At 38.7% G+C, this 19,414-nt stretch overlaps 1 protein-coding gene and 1 pseudogene across 2 annotated transcripts in view; both read left to right on the forward strand.

Annotated features, from left to right (window-relative positions):
* The window catches only part of LOC103079007 (rab GTPase-activating protein 1-like pseudogene), a 16,633-nt pseudogene extending 8,311 nt beyond the window's left edge, over positions 1-8,322 (forward strand).
* Positions 8,323-8,565: 243 nt separating this feature from the next.
* MINPP1 (multiple inositol-polyphosphate phosphatase 1) overlaps positions 8,566-19,414 on the forward strand; it is a 45,649-nt gene continuing 34,800 nt past the window's right edge. The window contains exons 1-3 of one of the 2 annotated variants that reach the window (XM_007470296.1): positions 8,566-9,216; positions 12,352-12,549; positions 15,523-15,620. In XM_007470296.1, the coding sequence (XP_007470358.1) occupies positions 8,583-9,216; positions 12,352-12,549; positions 15,523-15,620 (930 nt within the window). In that variant the 5' untranslated portion in view covers positions 8,566-8,582. The remainder of the gene's footprint in view (positions 9,217-12,351; positions 12,550-15,522; positions 15,621-19,414) is intronic. The other variant, XM_007470297.1, reaches the window with a different exon arrangement.

Below are 19,414 nucleotides of genomic sequence, written 5' to 3' on the forward strand. Positions count from 1 at the left end.
GAATTGGCAAACTGATTTCAATGACAAGAAGTGTAGTGAATGCAGAGGCCTCTTTCTAAGGTCAGTGGAAATCTTTTACCAAATACACGTATGAAGCTCACATGTAAAGCCAGCCTTGATGAGAAAGAAAGAGAGTCTTGGTTGAATGCGGTTGAATACAGATCATATTTTAGAAGACTCCAGAAGATTTAATTTTGGAGTCATCCCTCTACCTTGATATCTCTCTAGGAAGGGTACTGAAATAATACTGTATTCTCTAGGTTTTTGATTCAGAAAAGTAAGCTTTGAGGTTTTATTCCCTTAGAGAGTCAAGAACTAATCAGCCTTGTAAAGAGATATTTTAAAGCAGCATTTCACAGATTTTGATGTGTATGCAAATCACCTGAGAATCTTGTTAAAATGCAGATTCTGTTTGTAGATCTGTGATTCTGCATTTCTAATAGAAATGCAGTGGGTGATGCCAAAGCTGCTGGTTCCCAGACCACACTTTGATAGCAAATCTCTAGTAACTGTGCTGCCTGATAGAGTAGCCACCAACCACATGTGGCTATTTAAATTTAAATTAAATAAAATTAAATAATTTAGTTCTTTGTCTCACTAGCCAAATTTTAAGCACTGAATAACTATTCATGACTAGTGTTGCCGTATTGGGCTGCACAGAATAGAACATTTCCATAATCTCAAAAACATCTATTGGACAACTTTGCTCTGGAAGATGGACAGTCCAACTCTAGATTGAGTGCAATGCTGTAAACAGGACATGGCTTCTTGAAATTTCAAGGTAGCTCTATTTCCCAGAGAAGTCGTCTATGTTTTCAGAAGGTCCAGAACCAAAGGTCTAGCACTTACTAAGCCCTGGTGTAATCTAAGGTACAGGAGATTTCTCCTGAGATCTTTTTCTGCTCATACACAAGATTCCCAGCATCCATCACCACACCCGAGCAAGACAAGTGCACCCAATTTAGTGCTTGGTTTCAGTTATTGGCCATGATTCTCATCTTGGTACTCTTGATACATATTTTGATTAAATAATTTAAAAACTGTAAAAAAAAAAAAAAAAAAAACCAAATGTCTGTGTAAAATAATTTATTTTAATAACATTCATGGGATGGTTGCTGAGTGAGGTGGGGATTTTTAGGGGTGGGGTAGGGGGTGGGGTGTATAGGCTAGTGGAAGGTGAGAAGCTACTGGGGCTTAAGTCCAGTAGGAACAGAAATTTACAGCCAGGAGCAAAAGTTTTGGGCCAGGATTTCTTGGCCTTTTTTATTTTTGGCCTCCTTACTTTTGTTTTAAAATTTAAAAAAAAATTATTTACTTATTTGTATTTTTGGCTGGGTTGGATCTTCATTGCTGCATGCAGGCTTTCTCCAGTTGCAGCAAGCAGGGGCTACTCCTTGTTGTGGGGCGTGGGCTTCTCACTGCGGTGGTTTCTCTTGTTGTGGAGCACGGGCTCTAGGCACGCAGGCTCAGTAGTTGTGGTGCACGGGCTTAGTTGCTCTGCAGCATTTGGGATCTTCCTGGACCAGGGATCGAATCCATGTCCCCTGCATTGGCAGGTGGATTCTTAACCACTGTGCCACCAGGGAAGTCCCCACTATGGTGATTTTGATGTTCCACAGGAGAAACGGTTTCTGCAGGTCAGGAATCTGGGCATGGCTTATCTGGGTCCTCCAGTTCAGGGTCTCTCACGAGGTTGCAAACAAGTGTCCCCAAAGCTGCAGTTCTCTCAAGGCCCAACTGGGGCAGGGTGCCCTTCCCAGCTCACCCACATGGTTGATGGTGGGATTTGATTCCTTACTGGATGTTGGACTGAGGACCTCAGTTTGTCCCTGGTTGTTGGCTGGAGGGCCATGCTTAGTTCCTTCATTTATAAACCATAAAATTTTCAAGGTTTGTCCACGTTGCGGCATGTACTTTGCTCCTTTTTGTGGCTGAATGGTATTCCAATTGTATGGCCATATCACATTTTATCCATTCATCAGTTGGATTGTTTCCTTTTGACTATTGTGAGTAGTGCTGCTATGAACTTTTATGTACAAGTTTTGTTTGAATATCTGTTTTCAATTCTTTTGGATGTATACCTGCTAGTGTTGGAGGGTCTCCCACAGAGGCGGGGGTTGGCTGTGGCTCACCGCAGGGACAAGGTCACTGGCAGCAGAAGTTTCGGAAAGCACTGCCTGGCGTGAGCCCTCCTAAGCCCTCCTGGAGTCCACCATTAGCCCCACCAAAAAGCTGTAGCCTCCAGTGCTTGGGTGCCCCAAGCCAAACAACCAACCTGCCTCCTTACTTCTGAAAGATTTATATTCTGTAATTTACCTTGGTTAAGCTTTCTTAATCTCATATTCTAAAATGTCTCATTTAATCAATAACAAGTACTGTACCACCTTCAAAATATACATTAAGCATTTCATTCACTGAATACTATCTCCTTTCCTTCCAGAATATTTTACTGTGCCAAATGCAATATTTCTCTGACTCAACAGAATCTCTAATCCATTGACAGTTGACTGTTCATTACTCCATCATTTGTCTCTTTCCTAGAACCAAAAACCTTTCCCAGAAACTTTTCAGGAGACTGACCCTCATATCTTAGTGGCTAGAACTGAATCACATGCTCTTTCCTAAACTAAAACCGTTAAGAAAAATAGAGTTACCGGGATTGGGTTAAACCAATCAGGATTTTTTTCCTGAGGTGGGGATAGAGTGATCTTCCTGAGAGGTGAATACTTACACATTGATTCCAATGAAACAGGGGGACTAAATGTTGGGTGGTTAGCCAATAGTAAGTGCTACAGCACTACATGTTAAATTTATCTTTTAGCCTCAGCTACAAGTGACACTTTTTGTAGTCACTGCTCATTTGTCATGAATAGGGTAGGCATTAAAGATAGCTCTGTTTCCATCAATCACATTCTAGAACTGGTTCTACTAAATACTTGCTGGATGACTTTAGGTAAGGCATCTACTAACCTCTTGATTTCCACACCCACAACGTGATATAAATGTTGCTCTTCATATATCATGGGATAGCTGGGAAAACAAAATAATTATACTGCATAAATGCAAAGCAATATTATTTTAGCTTCCCATACTGCCTGTTTGTTCTATTTTCATTTATTCATTCATTTGTACACCCTTTCAACAAATAGTTGTTGACAGTATCCTTCATGTAAGACATGGAATAAATATTTGGGAATCAAAAAAGTTTTCACCATGGTCCTTGCATCTAAGGTATTAACCAATGAATGATTTAGCAGCAACTACTTTCTCCTGGAATACAGAATCAGGCAAGTATAAGATGCCTCACAAGGCAGTGTAAGATGTAAGACAAGAAAGGTAACGAGGGGTGTTGTTTCTGGAAACATAAAGGTTGCTTCAGTTGTAGTGTGATCTACCCTATTTACTAAAGTAGCTGCAACCAAGTGTGTGAGTCCAGAGGTGCCTACATTGCTTTTCTAGCTTAGGTATTATTGCGTTTTAATGTTTACTGATATATAACACAAGCAAAGCAACAAGATGGGTTTATCGTAGAACAAAACAGTGAACAAAAACTAAAAGAAGACTGGTTCCTGCATGGGCTACTGAGACAACATGAAATTGCCATTAATGAACTAAGTAAAAAAACCGCCTAACTGATGAACTAATAAACTTGTGTTCTGAAAGTTCTTCACTCTTTGGAATGATAAGAAAACACTCATGGCTTTAAAGTCAGCCAACCAATTGTCTAAAAGATCCAACAGATCAAAAATATTTTTCAATTTTGGAAAACTAACATTTCAGAAAAAAAATAAGATGTTAAAACACAATTGCTATCATCTATGCTTGTTCTTGAAAAATATAGGAGAGAAGAGAGGTTTTTACCAGGATTTGGAAAATATTATTTATTTCTGTAACAGGATAACAATATATTTTGGATGGAGGGGACTTCTGGAGGAAATTATGTTTCTGAGCAATAGTGCTGGCTTGTTGAAAGTCATTATAGAAAGCATAGAAAGCATATTGGTAATTTAAACTTACCATAATTTTCTACCTGGTTTCTCAAATAGTTCTGTGGATTTAGAACCAATATTTGATGGGAGGGAAGAATTCCCAACATCAAAATCCTAGGATTTGTCAGGACACTAGAAAAGAAGCTTTGTCACTGCAAAATAACTTCCTTAGCAGGGTATAATAGAGAATGTAAAACAGCAGGTCACCTCCATTGTTGTTGTGTGGTTCCGTGAAGTTCTATTCATCAACTGAAACACAACTTAAATAATTCAGGTTAGCTTTGATACGCTGGGGAACCATACAGTGGTCAGCTTCTTTGGAGCAAAGCTGTCTTGCAGTCTGCGGAGCTTGTGATCTATGCAGCCTCCACATTCAAGCAAGGTTGAAGGGACTGCCGTTGAAGCATGGATCACCCCAGCTCTGTCCATACACAGTCTTCTACTGCAGTCTTCTACTGCAGTAAAAAACAAGTAAGCACTGAATCATTAACTGACAAAGGAAAGATGAAACAGCAGGGCACTGAGATACTAGAGATAAAACCTTCTTGGCGTAGGCACAAAATTAGCTGCTTAATGTAGTTGTGAGATAATAGATATCCATGAAGAGCTGGCCATTTGTCAGTTTACTTGATTAAAAGAGAAGTGATAATAAGAAATTTTAATTCTGTTTACTAAAAGTAACTGACATTTATTTGGGGCCAGGAACTATATAAAGCACTTATGTTAACTGTTTCATTTAATCCGCTGGACAATCCCATGACATAGGTATCTTCCTCACTACAGAAAACAATTGAGGCAAAGAGTTTAACTTGTTTAAAATCTCACAGATATTAAGTGATGAAGCTGGAATTTTAAAAGCCAGGAATTCTAACTTCAGAAACCATGTTCTTAATATTTTCTATCCTTTCATAGACAGCTTACCCTTTTCCTCACAGAATTTAGCTTTTTCCTTTCTTTATTGTTACTTCACCAGGAGGCCATCTTCTTTAATAACTTCTTTAAAAGTCTAGTAGATAACTGTAACTTAAAATGCTATGTATGTCATCATGCAATCTTAAGAGTAGAATGACTTTACCATTTTAAAAGTCCTTTGAATAATCTGACAAAAATAACCTACCCGGGCTTCCCCAGTGGTTGAGAGTCCACCTGCCGATGCAGGGGACGCGGGTTCGTGCCCCGGTCCGGGATGATCCCACATGCCACGGAGCGGCTGGGCCCATGAGCCATGACCACTGAGCCTGCGCATCCGGAGCCTGTGCTCTGCAGCGGGAGAGGCCACAACGGTGAGAGGCCCGCGTACCGCAAAAATAAATAAAAAAATAAAAAAAAAAAAAAACCTACCCTATTCTTTAATGTAACAGATTGATTAGAAAAGAAGTTCTACTTAAGACAAATTAGAAAAATGTAGAACTGAGCTCAGTTTTCTTTTCCACTCTGAAAGACACAACAGATAATGTTTACTTCTGGATAAAACTGTACAACCATTAACAATCCAAATCTTCCATTCTCAGTTGGATCCTCAGAGCTGAGCATCCAAACTTCTACTTTTTCCCCCTTTTCGCTCAATTGCAAATCTAAGCCATTTCTACATTCCATGGGACTTAATTCCCATTCCTCCATCTCTTCAGACAATCTTGCTTCATATGTCACAGAAGAAAGTGAGGCCACCAGGCCTGAAATCCACGAATTCTCTGCCTCTAGACCAACAAATTTATCCACATGTGCATCCATCCTTTCAATCCTCCTTCAGAAGATAAAGTCTCCTCTCCTTCTGGTCCAAATCAAATTCTCTGTGCTCTTGGTTCCACCCTCTTCCATCTCTTCAAGGAAGTTGAACTATTAATTTTCCATTCTATCTCTTGTGTTGTGGTAGATTTTTGTCAAATACATTGCTGCCATGCCCACAGCCTCTTATAACAGAAGGGAAACCACCCAGTCTTTGCAAAGGGGCAGCTATGTTTTGTACCATACAAATTCTTGTGTACTAACTGATTGGACAAGGTGGGCATCTATTTCAAAGGGCAGCCAATTTACAGGCTGGTAGAGAATTAATACATGGCCTGGTATGAAAACTTTTCAAAGGTGCTCACTGCTTTAAGAATGAGAGACCCATTTTAAGTGAGATGAGTGGATTTTTATTATTAGAAAAGTTATGAAATGATCTTTGATGCATGTCTTGCCTGTGAAAGTCATTCACTTTAAAGTGGAAGTAAGTTTACACTGTATGGTTGCTAGAGACCTAAGCATCTCAGTACAGAAATAATAACAACATTGAACATTATGATAAAAATATCACTCATAGCAGCCTATTATACTGGGTTTAATCATCTCTGATTCTCACAAAAATCCTGCAATGTAGGTTCTAATATGCCTATTTTCAGGTAAGGAAACCAAGGCTCAGAGAACTTGGGTAGGTTTCCGAGGTTAATGTGTCACTGAGCTGTAGTCTGGATCCAAAGCTCTTTGTCCTTTTTATGCTGCTTTTTCCTAGCCAAAAACATGAAGGCATTGATAAATTTCATCATTTGTCATCTTGGCTTGACACCAAAGATGATTAGAGTTGGTTTACATAAGTATATAACCAGCATAAATTAATGAGTAATTAGAGGAAGAAAAATAAAATCAAGCTAGGGGCAAATTTAGTGTTTTGTAAATAGTTAGGCAGGGTCTCTAAAGATTGTTTCATTAGGAAGGAGTGATGCCATTAGGAAGACTTAGTAGCTCCTGAGGACTCAAAAGATTGGGCATGAGAAGTGATCATTATTAAATACATATACTAAGTAAAATATAGTGAGATGCATCTAGCTCAAATGCTTGCTGAATGAACTTAGAAATATTACCAAGCACCTCAGCCTATAAAATATAAGGTTAGGAAGTCCATAAAGCGGGGTGGGAGGGACAAATTGGGAGACTGGGATTGACATATACATACTACTACACTGTATATTGTGTATATATAATATATAACTAATAAGGACCTATTGTATAGCACAGGGAACTCTAGCCAGTACTCTAATGGCCTATATGGGGAAAAAAAATCTAAAAGAGTGGATATATGTATATGTATAACTGCATCACTGTGCTGTACACCTGAAACTAAAACAACATTGTACATCAACTCTACTCCAATAAAAATTTTTTAAAAAAGGAAGTTCATACAGAGTATTCAATAAATATTAATTTGAGCAAAGTTCTGTGACAATATCACAGACCATGACTATTCAGGCATTGACATTCCACAAAATGGAATACAAAAAAATAACATATTCTAAAGATGGTTACCTGCCACAGAACAGCTTAAATTTTGCAGCATTCAAGTCGGAATCTATTCTTGATTTTACACCATTTTCTTCACTGGGTTAACATTAAGAGGTATACCTCTCTGGACCACAGGGGCACTTTTAAGGAGAAAAGGAGTAAAGATGGAGATGGACTTACCAAGAGCAATTTAATGGTGTCTTTGAAGAAAAAGCTGCACTTATAAAAACATGGCCCAAACTTCCTTCAATCTGGATCACCGTATGACTTCTTTAATACTTACTGTTTTCCCAGCTGGCATATGAACTGGGGTTCAAGTGGAGAAACCAAGGTATTCTTCAGATTTATGATTTGGGGGGTGAGATTCTCAGCAATAACCTACGAAAAAACGTTGGGGTTGATGTGAATATGTCATTACGTGGGAAGAGAGTTTGGACTCGGAGCGACGGTAAATACACATCTTGTTTGCTTCACACAGATCAGCTCATACTTATAATGGAGTAAACCTGTTGGGCCACGATTCAATGCGCCCGAGTTAGTAGGATTGCTGTCTCTACTGTCTAAGCCCTCGGTATCAACAAGCACAGTTCTTCTGGGGTGCTGTCCCCCTGATGTCAGCTTTGCTGGTCCAGGTCAAAATACTACCAAAAGCTCAGGAATTAAATTTCCTGGAGAACTGAGCCTCTTTCCAGGTTCGCCTCTGCCTTGCTGTATAGGGATTAATTTCAAACTCTAATGGGGGAGTAAACCTTGGGCTCCAGGAGGCATGCTGGGCCCGGGCCCTGGGGTTTGCATTTTCAGTCACCGCCTCAGGTGGATTTGATGCAGCTGGTTCAAAATACATTTTGAAAAACAGAGTAGAATGGGGTATGGATGATGATACAGAAGTCAGCTCTTAAAAGGTGTCCTGTTTTGGCAGCTTTGGAGACTTAAGGCTGAGTCCGGGCTTAATCACACCCTAGAGAATTTAAACAGCGGGGGAGTCTTTGAGTCAGTCCCTGAGGCGCCGCCAGCTACGAGGAAACTCGCCCACGCTCGGGGCGGGGCGGGGGCAGGCGACGCCGGCTCCACCTAAGCCACAGGTTTCCGAAGCGCCTCGAGGATTTCTACCGGCTTCACCCGAGCCACAGGGCCACTGGGATCCTCGGAGCGTCCAGCCCGCATTCTCCGTGCTCCCACAGCAGGGACCGTTTCCTCACAGCCTGAGAGCTGGGTAGGCGAAGTGATTCCCGCGTGGGCATCGGCCGGAAGCACCCTCCGGCCCACCTCCTGCCCACCGGATCCGGAAGCCGTCGAGCGAGCCGGTATGTTGCCCTCCGCGGGCCGCAGTGCATCATGCTCCGTGGCCCTTGCCGCCTCTGCAGGGTCTCCGTGGCACCCGTCGCGGCCCTGGCTGTGGCGCTGGTCTCGTCGCTCTCTCGCTGCTCCCTCCTGGAGCCGGAGGACCGCGTGGTCTCGCCGCTCAGCCCCTACTTCGGCACCAAGACTCGCTACGAGGATGCCAACCCCGGGCTGCTGCCGGACCCCGAGGCGCCACGGCGGGACCCACAGCTGCTGGAGACCTGCACCCCGGTACAGCTGGTCGCCCTCATCCGCCACGGCACCCGCTACCCGACCACCAAACAAATCCGGAAGCTGCGGCAGCTGCACGGACTGCTGCAGGCCCGCGGTCCCGGGGATGACCGGATCCGCGCTGCCGGCGGCGGCGACCTGGGCGCTGCGCTGGCCAACTGGCCGCTGTGGTACGCGGACTGGATGGACGGGCAGCTGGTGGAGAAGGGGCGGCAGGACATGCGACAGCTGGCCCTGCGCCTGGCCTCCCTTTTCCCGGTCCTCTTCAGCCGAGAAAACTGCGGCCGCCTGCAGCTAGTCACCAGCTCCAAGCACCGCTGCGTGGACAGCGGCGCCGCCTTCCTGCAGGGACTGTGGCAGCACTACCACCCTGGGTTACCGCCGCCCGACGTCGCAGGTGACCACCCCGGGCCGCCCAGCCAGTGCCCTGCCTCGGTCCTCCCCCAGATCCCGGACTTCCCCGATCCCAGCCGCTCCTTCTGTCCCCAGCCCCCCATCCCATGGAATGTTCAGGACTTGGCTCTCTCCCTTATCCTCGTACATAATGTTCATTTATTCATTCGTCAGGGATGAGTTTGGCACCTTCTACGTGCAGGACGCTGTGGTAGACGTTGGGGGATCCAGTAGGAAGGGAGACAGGCCAGGGCAGTTTTTGATCACCCATTCCCAAAATGAATTTCTCCCTCTGAGCACCAACCCCTCTCCCCTTCCTCCATCTCTGGCGACTAGGTCTACAGTTCGGCGCACTTTTTTTTTTTAAATCTAGGACTTTTCTTCCTCAGGCTTTACTTCTGATACTAATACTATTTGGGTTTTGTTTTTGTTTTTGTTTTTTTTCATTTAACAGCTTTTTCAGATATTAATTCTAGACCTACAACCTATTTTAGGAAGTACTCTCAAACTTTCTTTACTGCTCTGCTTTTTTCTCTGTTTTGATTTTGCATGTACTATAGAGTTACTCTCCTTTTCGCTGCGGCCCATGGTCATGGCACAGTACTTTACTAACTTATTCCACTACCGATACTTCTGCAAAATTTGAGAGACCGTCTAGTGGAGCTCTTTTTTTTTTTTTTTGGCCATACGCGGGCCTCTCACTGCTGTGGCCTCTCCCGCTGCGGAGCACAGGCTCCGGACGCGCAGGCTCAGCGGCCCAGCCGCTCCGCGGCATGTGGGATCCTCCCAGACCGGGGCACGAACCCGTGTCTCCTGCATCGGCAGGTGGACTCTCAACCACTGCGCCACGAGGGAAGCCCATAGTGGAGCTCTTTTATTTCACAGGTGAAGAAGCTGAGCCCAAGAAAATTCCTTGCTGATTGTCCTTTCTTAGATTGAGGCCCAGAATCCAGGTCTTCTGTTTTCCCTCAAATGATGCTTTTTCCTTAGAAAATGTTTTAAAAGTCACATAATAATAATAGCAAACACTTAATGCTTGCTATGTGCTAGGCGTGCCTCACATTTATTTCACAAAATCCTTACAACAGCTCTCTGAGGTTGATTGTATTTTCCCCCCTCTTAACAGGTAAGGAAATTGAGACGTAGAAACACTAATTTGCCTAATTTCAAATGAGTAGGTATGAACCCAGGAAATCTGATTTAGAGCTTGGTCTCTTAACCATTACATTGTATGTACAGCTTCCATTTGTCCTGTAACTTAAGGATAAGAATGAAAACATGACATTTTTGTGCCAGAGAGATGAACAAGTGTTAATACTTTCTTGATCAGCTTTAAGGTCAAAGTTGAGGTGAGGCATCATTTAGCTTTAAAAAGCCCAAGCAAAAAATAAATTAGAAGTAGACTGGTTTGTCATTTCTCTAATAGCATTCTCTCTTAAGCTGTTCAGCCATCTCCAAGGGGTTCTTCCATTGACTCTGTCATGTGTTATGACTCTGTCATGACTCTGTGGGTAACTCGGTTGGCTGACTTGTGTTTAGTCACTTGTTGAATCATGCTTTTTAATATAGCTAGACTTTTTTCCATTGATATGAGTGAAGATTTCCCACAAATCTGTTAAATTAACTGAATGTTGAAAGCAGAACATACTTCAATATAGTACTATATATGTATATAGTGTATACCAAAAAGGGACTACTGGACCTCCTGGGATGAATGAATTTTTGCCCTTAGATGGATTAGCAGAATGGGCATTTGCCAGCCATGGATCAAAATAGTTCAGGATAAGCCATCCCTCACCATTTTCAGTATCAGAGATTAAACCCTTTGCTTAGCTGCTTCATTATTATCTACAGACAATTGTTTTGCCTGTTGTGTACATCTGGACTTTGGAGGGAAGCCACTGAATTGGATTTTGTATTCTTACAGAAACAGAACAATGCCTTTGTTTCTATTTAAAGAATAGCAGTAATTAGATAATAGCAGGGATGAATTATCCAGATCCACTTAGGAAATTTTGAGGTCACAGAAAATGATGACAAAGATCACTTATTTTCCTAGTAATTTCTTAAGAACTGTAATCTGATTGCCAGTTAAAATTGACAGAATTATTCATTTCAGGAGCTCCTGAAATGGATACACACACACATACATATAAATATTTTCACATACACATCTGAAGCGAAATGGTATAACTATAATTTTCTTATTTTAATTACAGAAATAGTATACTTGGTGTTCTTTTCATGGTAAATTATTGGAGAAATGATGATTGGAATCTGTGTATTTTTAAATATGACTCTGAGAAAACTTAAAAGGCACCCCAGTAGTTGAAGCATGATTACGAATGCTTTTCTAGTATGTATTTGTTACCGAATTGGGGAAATAATGTAACACATAAAATTCTAAATGGGAAGTTATTCTGGAGCTTCAGTTAGAAAATAAACCGAATCAGAAGCATCTAGCCCAATGAAATACAGAAGACCTGAAACTTTAATGTATTTTGTGCTGTTGTCAGTAGTTTTTGTCCGAAGCAGTCTTTTGTAAAGTAACACAGGGTTGAGAAAGTTAATTGAGAAAATAAAATACTCTATTTAGACTTTGGCTTAGAGTAGTAAAACAGCCTGTTTGTTGAATTCTCTCTCACCTTGTAATTAGAAACGTTGCTAATTTTTAGATTGTTTTCTCAAATTTTCTGTGCCTGATGGAAACAGTACTTAGGTAATAGATTTTTACACTTTTTATGACATTCATATCTAATTATTTTTGTTTTCTTTAAGAAAACATTCATTTCAGTTACCTTTATTTCATAGTGTAGTATTGCTCTAACATTTTATTTTATCTTTGATATTTTCTGTTTCTTTAGTCTTTTTTAGCGTATCCTCTCATGAGCTAACAATTATTACAAATGGGGAATAGTTTTGCCCTATGTCTTTCTTGAGCAGTGTGTACTTATTTCAGACATGTCAATGAATAAATAGGTTTTTAGTGTTCCTTTTTACACTTGAAACAAAATTTTCCAATAATTTGAAATTGTCATTCATGTCAATGGATATATGTATATATATATATGTACACACACACACACACACACACACACACATACATACATACACACACAATTATTTTTTTCCCTTTCAGACATGGAGTGTGGACCTCCAAGAATTAATGATAAATTAATGAGGTTCTTTGATCATTGTGAGAAGTTTTTAACTCAAGTGGAAAGGAATGCTACGGCTCTTTATCATGTAGAAGCCTTCAAAACTGGACCAGAAATGCAGAACATTTTAAAAAAAGTTGCAGGTATTTTGCAAGTGCCAGTCAACAACTTAAATGCAGGTAATGTGCCTATTATCTCTCATTTGAACTCTGAAATAGTTTAAGTGGTTTTTAAACTCTGAACATGGAAAAATATGGAAGCATAAAGTTATTCCTTTTAAAGGACCACAATTGATTTTATGTTGAGAAAATAATGTGTTCTAGGTCAAGAAAATTCTATATCTCATGCTTACTATTCTTAGATTCAGATTCTTCTTTGAGTTTTATGTAAATTAATACACAAGACTCTTGATGTATCCTGGAATTTTTGTTTGTTTGTTTTGAGGGCAAAGTTATATAAAGCTTCAACTCTAAGTATTACTTATAAAACAAAAATTATCTCTTTCTGAATTATCTCTTAAAGTGATACAAATGGAAAGTCATAAATTCTTTAGCTTTTAAAGCAGTTCAGAAGTACATGTTAATGTTTTGAGAGGGGTTAAGTTTTTAAAAAGTAGTGTGATTTTTTTTTTTTTCTTTGAAGCTTTTATACCTAGAGATGCTGAGAAAATGAGTAGTCATGTATGTCATAAGCTATTGCAGTGGATGGGTTGACTGCCACCTGGGACACTTTAGGGTGAAAGGAAACACTATTAATAATTATGCTGGGAGAGCATGTGGAAAACCAAGGTACATGGTTACCTAGCAATGAGAAATTAAGAAAAAATAATAAGATTTTTTTTTCCTTTTTTCTAGGAATGTATAATCCATACAGCAGATATTGACAGATATATAGAGTGTGATTTCATTATACTGTGAATAAATTTCCAAAGACTAGAAATAGGAGATATTGGGAATAAATTAAGTAGACTAGAATATGTCAATCCTGGTGTCTGAATGCTTTACAAGGATCAAAAAAGTGAAGATGCCTAGACTAGCATCTAAAGTTGAGTTTTTTCTCTTTTCTTCAACTGGCTATACGTTGGGGTCATTTGCAGAGCTTTAAAAATTATTTTATTTGGGAAATAATTCAAGTATATAGATAATAATAAAGGCTAATATAATGAGTATCTGTATACCCACAACTTAGTTTGATCAAATTTTAACATTATGCTTCACTTAGTTGCTTTAAATAAATTGAGGGTCCTTTGTCCCTCTCTAGGATCTCATTCCTTTCCTTTTCTCCCAGAGGTAACCATTGTCATGAATTGAGCATTTAAGTCATCCCATGCCGGTTTTTATATTTATGTTTCTATGCCTAAATGGGGCATTTTGCTGATTTTTAAACTTTTAGTAATGGTATCAAACTATGGTATCAGTCTGAAATTTGATTTTAATTCAACTTTGTATTTTTTATTTAATGTGTGTAATTCTAGTTCTGCATTTTAAACTTATGTACAGAATCCCATTATATAATACCAGCATCTAGCCATTATTCTGTTAGTGGGCATTTAAGATTGTTGAAGATTTTTTTAACAACACTATTTCTAGTCTCTGACTTGACAAAGATTATTTGTATTTTACTGATGGGGTAACTGAGAGCAACTTCTTTTTGGAGGCAATATTAGCATAGTGGTTAAAATCATGGCTCTGGAATTGGACTGTTTGGAATTCGGCTATTCGATTCTTGACTTTGTTATATTATTGACTAACTCTGTGATTTTTGGCAAGTTCCTTAATATCACTGTGCCATAGTTTCTTTCTCTGTAAAATGGATATAGGAATTGTACCTGCCTCACAGGATTATTGCAAGGATTATATGAGATTAATTCATGCAAAGCATTAGCTCAGTACCTGGCCCAGAGTAACTGTTCAAAAATATTTTAGCTATTTAAATACTTTTTTTTTTTTTTTTTTTGCATAGAAAGGTGATGCTGTATATATTTTCTGTAACTTATTTTTACTTAGCAATGTATCTGTCTCATTTTTTTAAATTCTATGTTATTTTTTAGGATATATATGATTACATTTTTAGGTAAATGATAGTTAAAAATTTATTTAACCCATCATCAAGTTTTACCAGTCAGAGAGGCTGGAGCTAATACAGTCCAAATTCTTTATTTTATAGGAAATTACATTCCTACTAAGGTTTTTCTTAGTTTTTAACTCTTTCAAATAACGCAACAGTGGATATTCTTATAGTCTGCTTTTTGCACTTGAGAGTTTATAAGATAAATAACTATAGGTAGAATTGTTGAGTTAAGGTGCATGAATATTTTACATCTTAACATATACTTCCAAATTGTTCTCTGAAGGTGTAGAAAATTTTATATCAACAATATGTGAGAATGCTCATTTCCCCCAATTCATCCAACAGTGGATATTATTAGTCATTTTTACTTTTGCCAATTTAATTAATGAAAAATGATATCTAGCTTTAATTTGCATTTCTTTGGTTACTTGTAAGGTTGAACATCTTTTCATATGCTTATTAGCTATTTCATTCCTTCTGACGATTGCCTCTTCATAACCTTGGCCATCTTCTATTGGATTATTTTTATGTTTTTTCTTATTGATCATAGGTACCCTTTATGTGTTATGGATGTATTAATTATATGTCCTTTGATATTGCTTGACAAAAGAATAAATCCTTTGCCTATTTTGTGTTGAGACCCAGGAAGCCTAGAGTGACTTACCCAGGATAATTAGTGTCAGAGTCAGGTCTCATAGTGTGATTTTTCCCTCTTTGTTTCTCTCCTTCTTGACCCTTTGCTTCACCTTTCTCCTGACTCCTCAGTCTGCCTTTTCTTTGTTCTTTACCTTTTGCAGTGTTCTCTTCTTTTTTATATCCTTCTCTGTACTTGCTTCTTCTTAATAGTTATAATGTGAATTGTGTAGTTAAAGGAACCGTTCAATAAATGTTCTTTGTCATTGCTGATTTTCAAGTTGGGGACTAAAACCTTTTATAACTTTATCTCCCCTCCTCTAATCCTCTAAAATTAACAAAATCAAGTTATGTTTTATATAGTAAGTCCTTGGCATTCTATAGATATTCAGCCTTTGGAAAATTGCAGGAAATAGTAACCTACAAATTTTACCTTTTTTTTCTCTCAGATTTAATTCAGGTAGCTTTTTTCACCTGTTCATTTGACCTGGCAATTAAAGGTGTTAAATCTCCTTGGTGTGATGTTTTTGACATAGATGATGCAAAGGTAAGTATTACTTTTGCAGTTTCTTTGCTTTTTTTTTTTTTTGCATGGTTCACATTGTTGTCTTTATTTGAAGCAGCTTTTCAAAATATAAGCAGAGTAGGGAACATTAAGTGCCTTTGACTATCTTGTAATTTTCCTGAAAAAGAGAGATTAATTTTTCAGATAGGACCTACCTACTTGTAAATAGTTTAGGTTCATAAAACTCTGGAAAACATTCTTCATTGTGATTTGATTTCTAGGTCCACCCAGTTAAAAACCTACTTAACCCATCATCAAATTTTACTGCTGGAAAGGATTATAGAGCTAATGTAATCCAAATTCTTCTTTTTATAGGAAGCCAAAGCTCAGAGAGGATGAATGGTTTTCCAAATACCTATTCTTTTATAAAGTTTTCATAATAAATAGAGTTCTGTTTTCTACCCAGTGATGGCAGTGATTCATCTTGGTTCTGCCTGGCTACTTTGTATTCCCTTTCTTTCCTCTTCATTCATGTTGTTTCTTTGTAGACTTTTAGACTCTAGAGAGAGAATGGCAGACAGACCTCTGGTGACTGTAAAGGAGGCAAATTCTGGTCAAATCTGGGATGCTGGGAGCCAGAGAGGTGGGGTAGGAAAGTGTTAATTGTTTTCTTAAGTATTGAGGATCAAGGCATTGGATAGAATTCTGATGGATGAGAGTAAGATGTATCTTTATATATGGGTCATTCAGAAATATGGACTTTAGAAACTAGTCATCCCTTGCATACATATGGAACTTTCAGCATTCTGTATGAAAATCAATTATTAACTTCAGAATTTAACCTCAAATTTTGAAAAGAAGTGTACTGTTTGTCAGTTAGAAGCAAGCTTTTAAGCTGAGAGCTAATGTACATTTGAAAGTAAAACAAGTGCTTTATTTCGTTAACTAAAGACTAAAGTGACCAACAACCAGATTAAAGGTGGTTTTTCTGTAGTATTATGCCAATGCAGAAGTAGGGCTTAGCCGGTAAGTTGGGAGAAGGGAAAAGAGCCCTCGATGGATGCTTGCTCTAGGATGCTGAGCGCCAGAAGTAATAGGTGTATGTATTTCCTCTCTGTGCTCCTGAATTGCTCCCTGATGATCTACTTTTTGTCTGTCTCAAGTACTCAAAACACTTCTCATCTCCTCTAAATGTCCATAACTATCACTTCAGAAACATCCTGGCCTACCCTTCTTTGAAATACTCTATGCTTAGGATGATCATAAAATTTATGTTCTAAATTGAATACTTTTATTTATTTTTTATAAATTTATTTATTTATTTTTAGCTGCATTGGGTCTTCGTTGCTGCGCACGGGGGCTACTAGTTGTGGCGAGCGGGGGCTACTCTTTGTTGTGGTGCACGGGCTTCTCATTGCAGTGGCTTCTTGTTGCGGAGCACAGGCTCTAGGCATGCAGGCTTCAGTAGTTGTGGCACGCGGGCTTCAGTAGTTGTGGCTCGCAGGCTCTAGAGCGCAGGCTCAGTAGTTGTGGTGCATGGGCTTAGTTGCTCCACGGCACGTGGGATCTTCCCGGCCCAGGGCTCGAACCCGTGTCCCCTGCACTGGCAGGTGGATTCTTAACCACTCCACCACTAGGGAAGCTCCTAAATTGAATACTTTTAAAAGTGAAACGGGAACCAGTAATAATTACACCAGTATAGGTATAAACTTATGGTCACCATTCACTTGTGTCAAAATTCCTCACCCCCCTTTTTCTCCCTACCCAGATTGCTGTAGGGGAAAAAGCTGATAAACAGAATTGAAGTGATTTTCAGTATTGTGTAAATGACTGAGGGGTGTTGGCAAAAGGGAAATTGACTTTTTAACAGAAGAACAACTTATTTGCCCAAGTTACTACAGTTGTTGGAATATTTGGCATATGCTTACCGGGCTATCTGCCCTTTTTGTATTCTGAGTAGCTATATCCATGTGGTCCCTTACTTCCAAAGACCGACAACTCTGTGCTTTTATTTCCATATCGTAAAAGATGGAACTATTAGGTGACTTAGATTCTGTGCTACTTGTTTTTCTTTTCCTTTTATTTTTAGGATTAGCCTTTTATCTCTTTATTGCATGTGAACTTCTCTTTTTTCCCCCCACAACTTATTTTGAAAAATTTCAAACTGACAGAAGTTGTAAGAATAACAGAGTGAACATTCATGTCCTTCACCTACATTCACCAGTTTTTAAACTTTTTTGCCACATTTGTTTTTCTTTCTTTATAATCTATTAGTTTCCTATTGCTGCTATAACAGATTACTGCAAACTTAGTGGTTTAAAGCAACACAAATTTATTATCTTACAGTTCTGGAAATCAGAAGTCCAAAATGAATTTTACAGGGCTAAAATCAAGGTATCAACAGGGGGCTGTGTTCTCTCTGGAGACTCTAGGGGAAAATCTGTTCCTTGCCCTTTCCAGTCTCCAGAGCCCATCTGCATTCCTTGTATCACTATGACCACGGCTTCATGGTTATATCTCCTACTGTGTCCTTCCTGCCTACTTCTTATAAGGATCTTTGTGATTATTGGGCCCATCTAGATAGTCTAGGATAATTTTCCATCTTAAGCTCCTTAACTTAATCACATTTGCAAATTCCCTTTTATCATGTAAGATAACATATTCATTGGTTGTAGGTCTTAGGATGTAGACATCTTTGAGGGACATTTATTCTGTCACATATATGTGTAATCTTTTTCTTTCTAAACGTCAAGACACTTCACCCTTAAATACTTGGGCATACATCTAAACAAGAACCTTCTCCTACATAATCATAATAAAATGTAAATTTACATATGCATATATAGTACAGTATTGTCTAATATACAGTGTAAATTTATAATAAATTTATAAATTTACATATGCATATAGTAAATTTATGAATATGCATAAATGTAAATTTACATATGCATATATAGTACAGTATTGTCTAATATACAGTCAGTATTCGTGTTTTCACACTTGTCTTAATAGAATCCTATATTTATAGCTTTTAAAACAAATTTTTTAAACATCTTTATTGGAGTATAATTGCTTTATTATGGTGTGTTAGTTTCTGCTTTATAACAAAGTGAATCAGCTATACATACACATATATCCCCATATCTCCTCCCTTTTGCGTCTCCCTCCCACTTTTTTTTATTTTTAAATTCAGGATCTAATCAAGGATCATTCATTGTATTTATTTGTCATGCCTTTAGTTGCCTTTAATCTAGAAGAGTGTTCCAGCCTTTCTTTTGTCTTTTATACACTGGCAATTTGCAGGCATCTAGGCCAGTTTTTTTGCAGAATGTCTTTGTGTCTGTTTTTTCACGTAAGATTAGATTGGGGTTTAAACATTTTTGACAAGAATACTATATAAGTATTCTTATATAGTGTGTCTAATCAGAAGGAATGATGTCAGTTTGTCACATCATTGATGATGATATATTTGATCATATGATTAAAGTGGCACCTTCCAGATTTCTCCATTGTGTAGATACCTTTAAACAACTTCTCATTTTGTTTTTGAACTTTATTTTTTATACAGCAGGTTCTTATTAGTTATCCATTTTATACATATTAGTGCACATATGTCAGTACCAGTCTCCCACTTCATCCCACCACCATCACCCCCCACCGCCGCTTTCAAAGAACTTCTCATTTAAATGACCGTGATTTGAAAATTTGAAATACATGTTTAAATTAATTGAATAAGAGACTTCCTTTTTATATAGTAAAAGCAAATAAGTTAGATTCTTCATTTAAAAAATATAAAGTTTTCTTTGTTTTTTTTTTTTTTTTTTTTTTTTTTTTGG

Source organism: Lipotes vexillifer, unplaced genomic scaffold (genome assembly GCF_000442215.2).
Source record: "Lipotes vexillifer unplaced genomic scaffold, Lipotes_vexillifer_v1.1 scaffold690, whole genome shotgun sequence".
In the NCBI taxonomy this organism is placed as follows: Eukaryota; Metazoa; Chordata; class Mammalia; order Artiodactyla; family Lipotidae; genus Lipotes; species Lipotes vexillifer.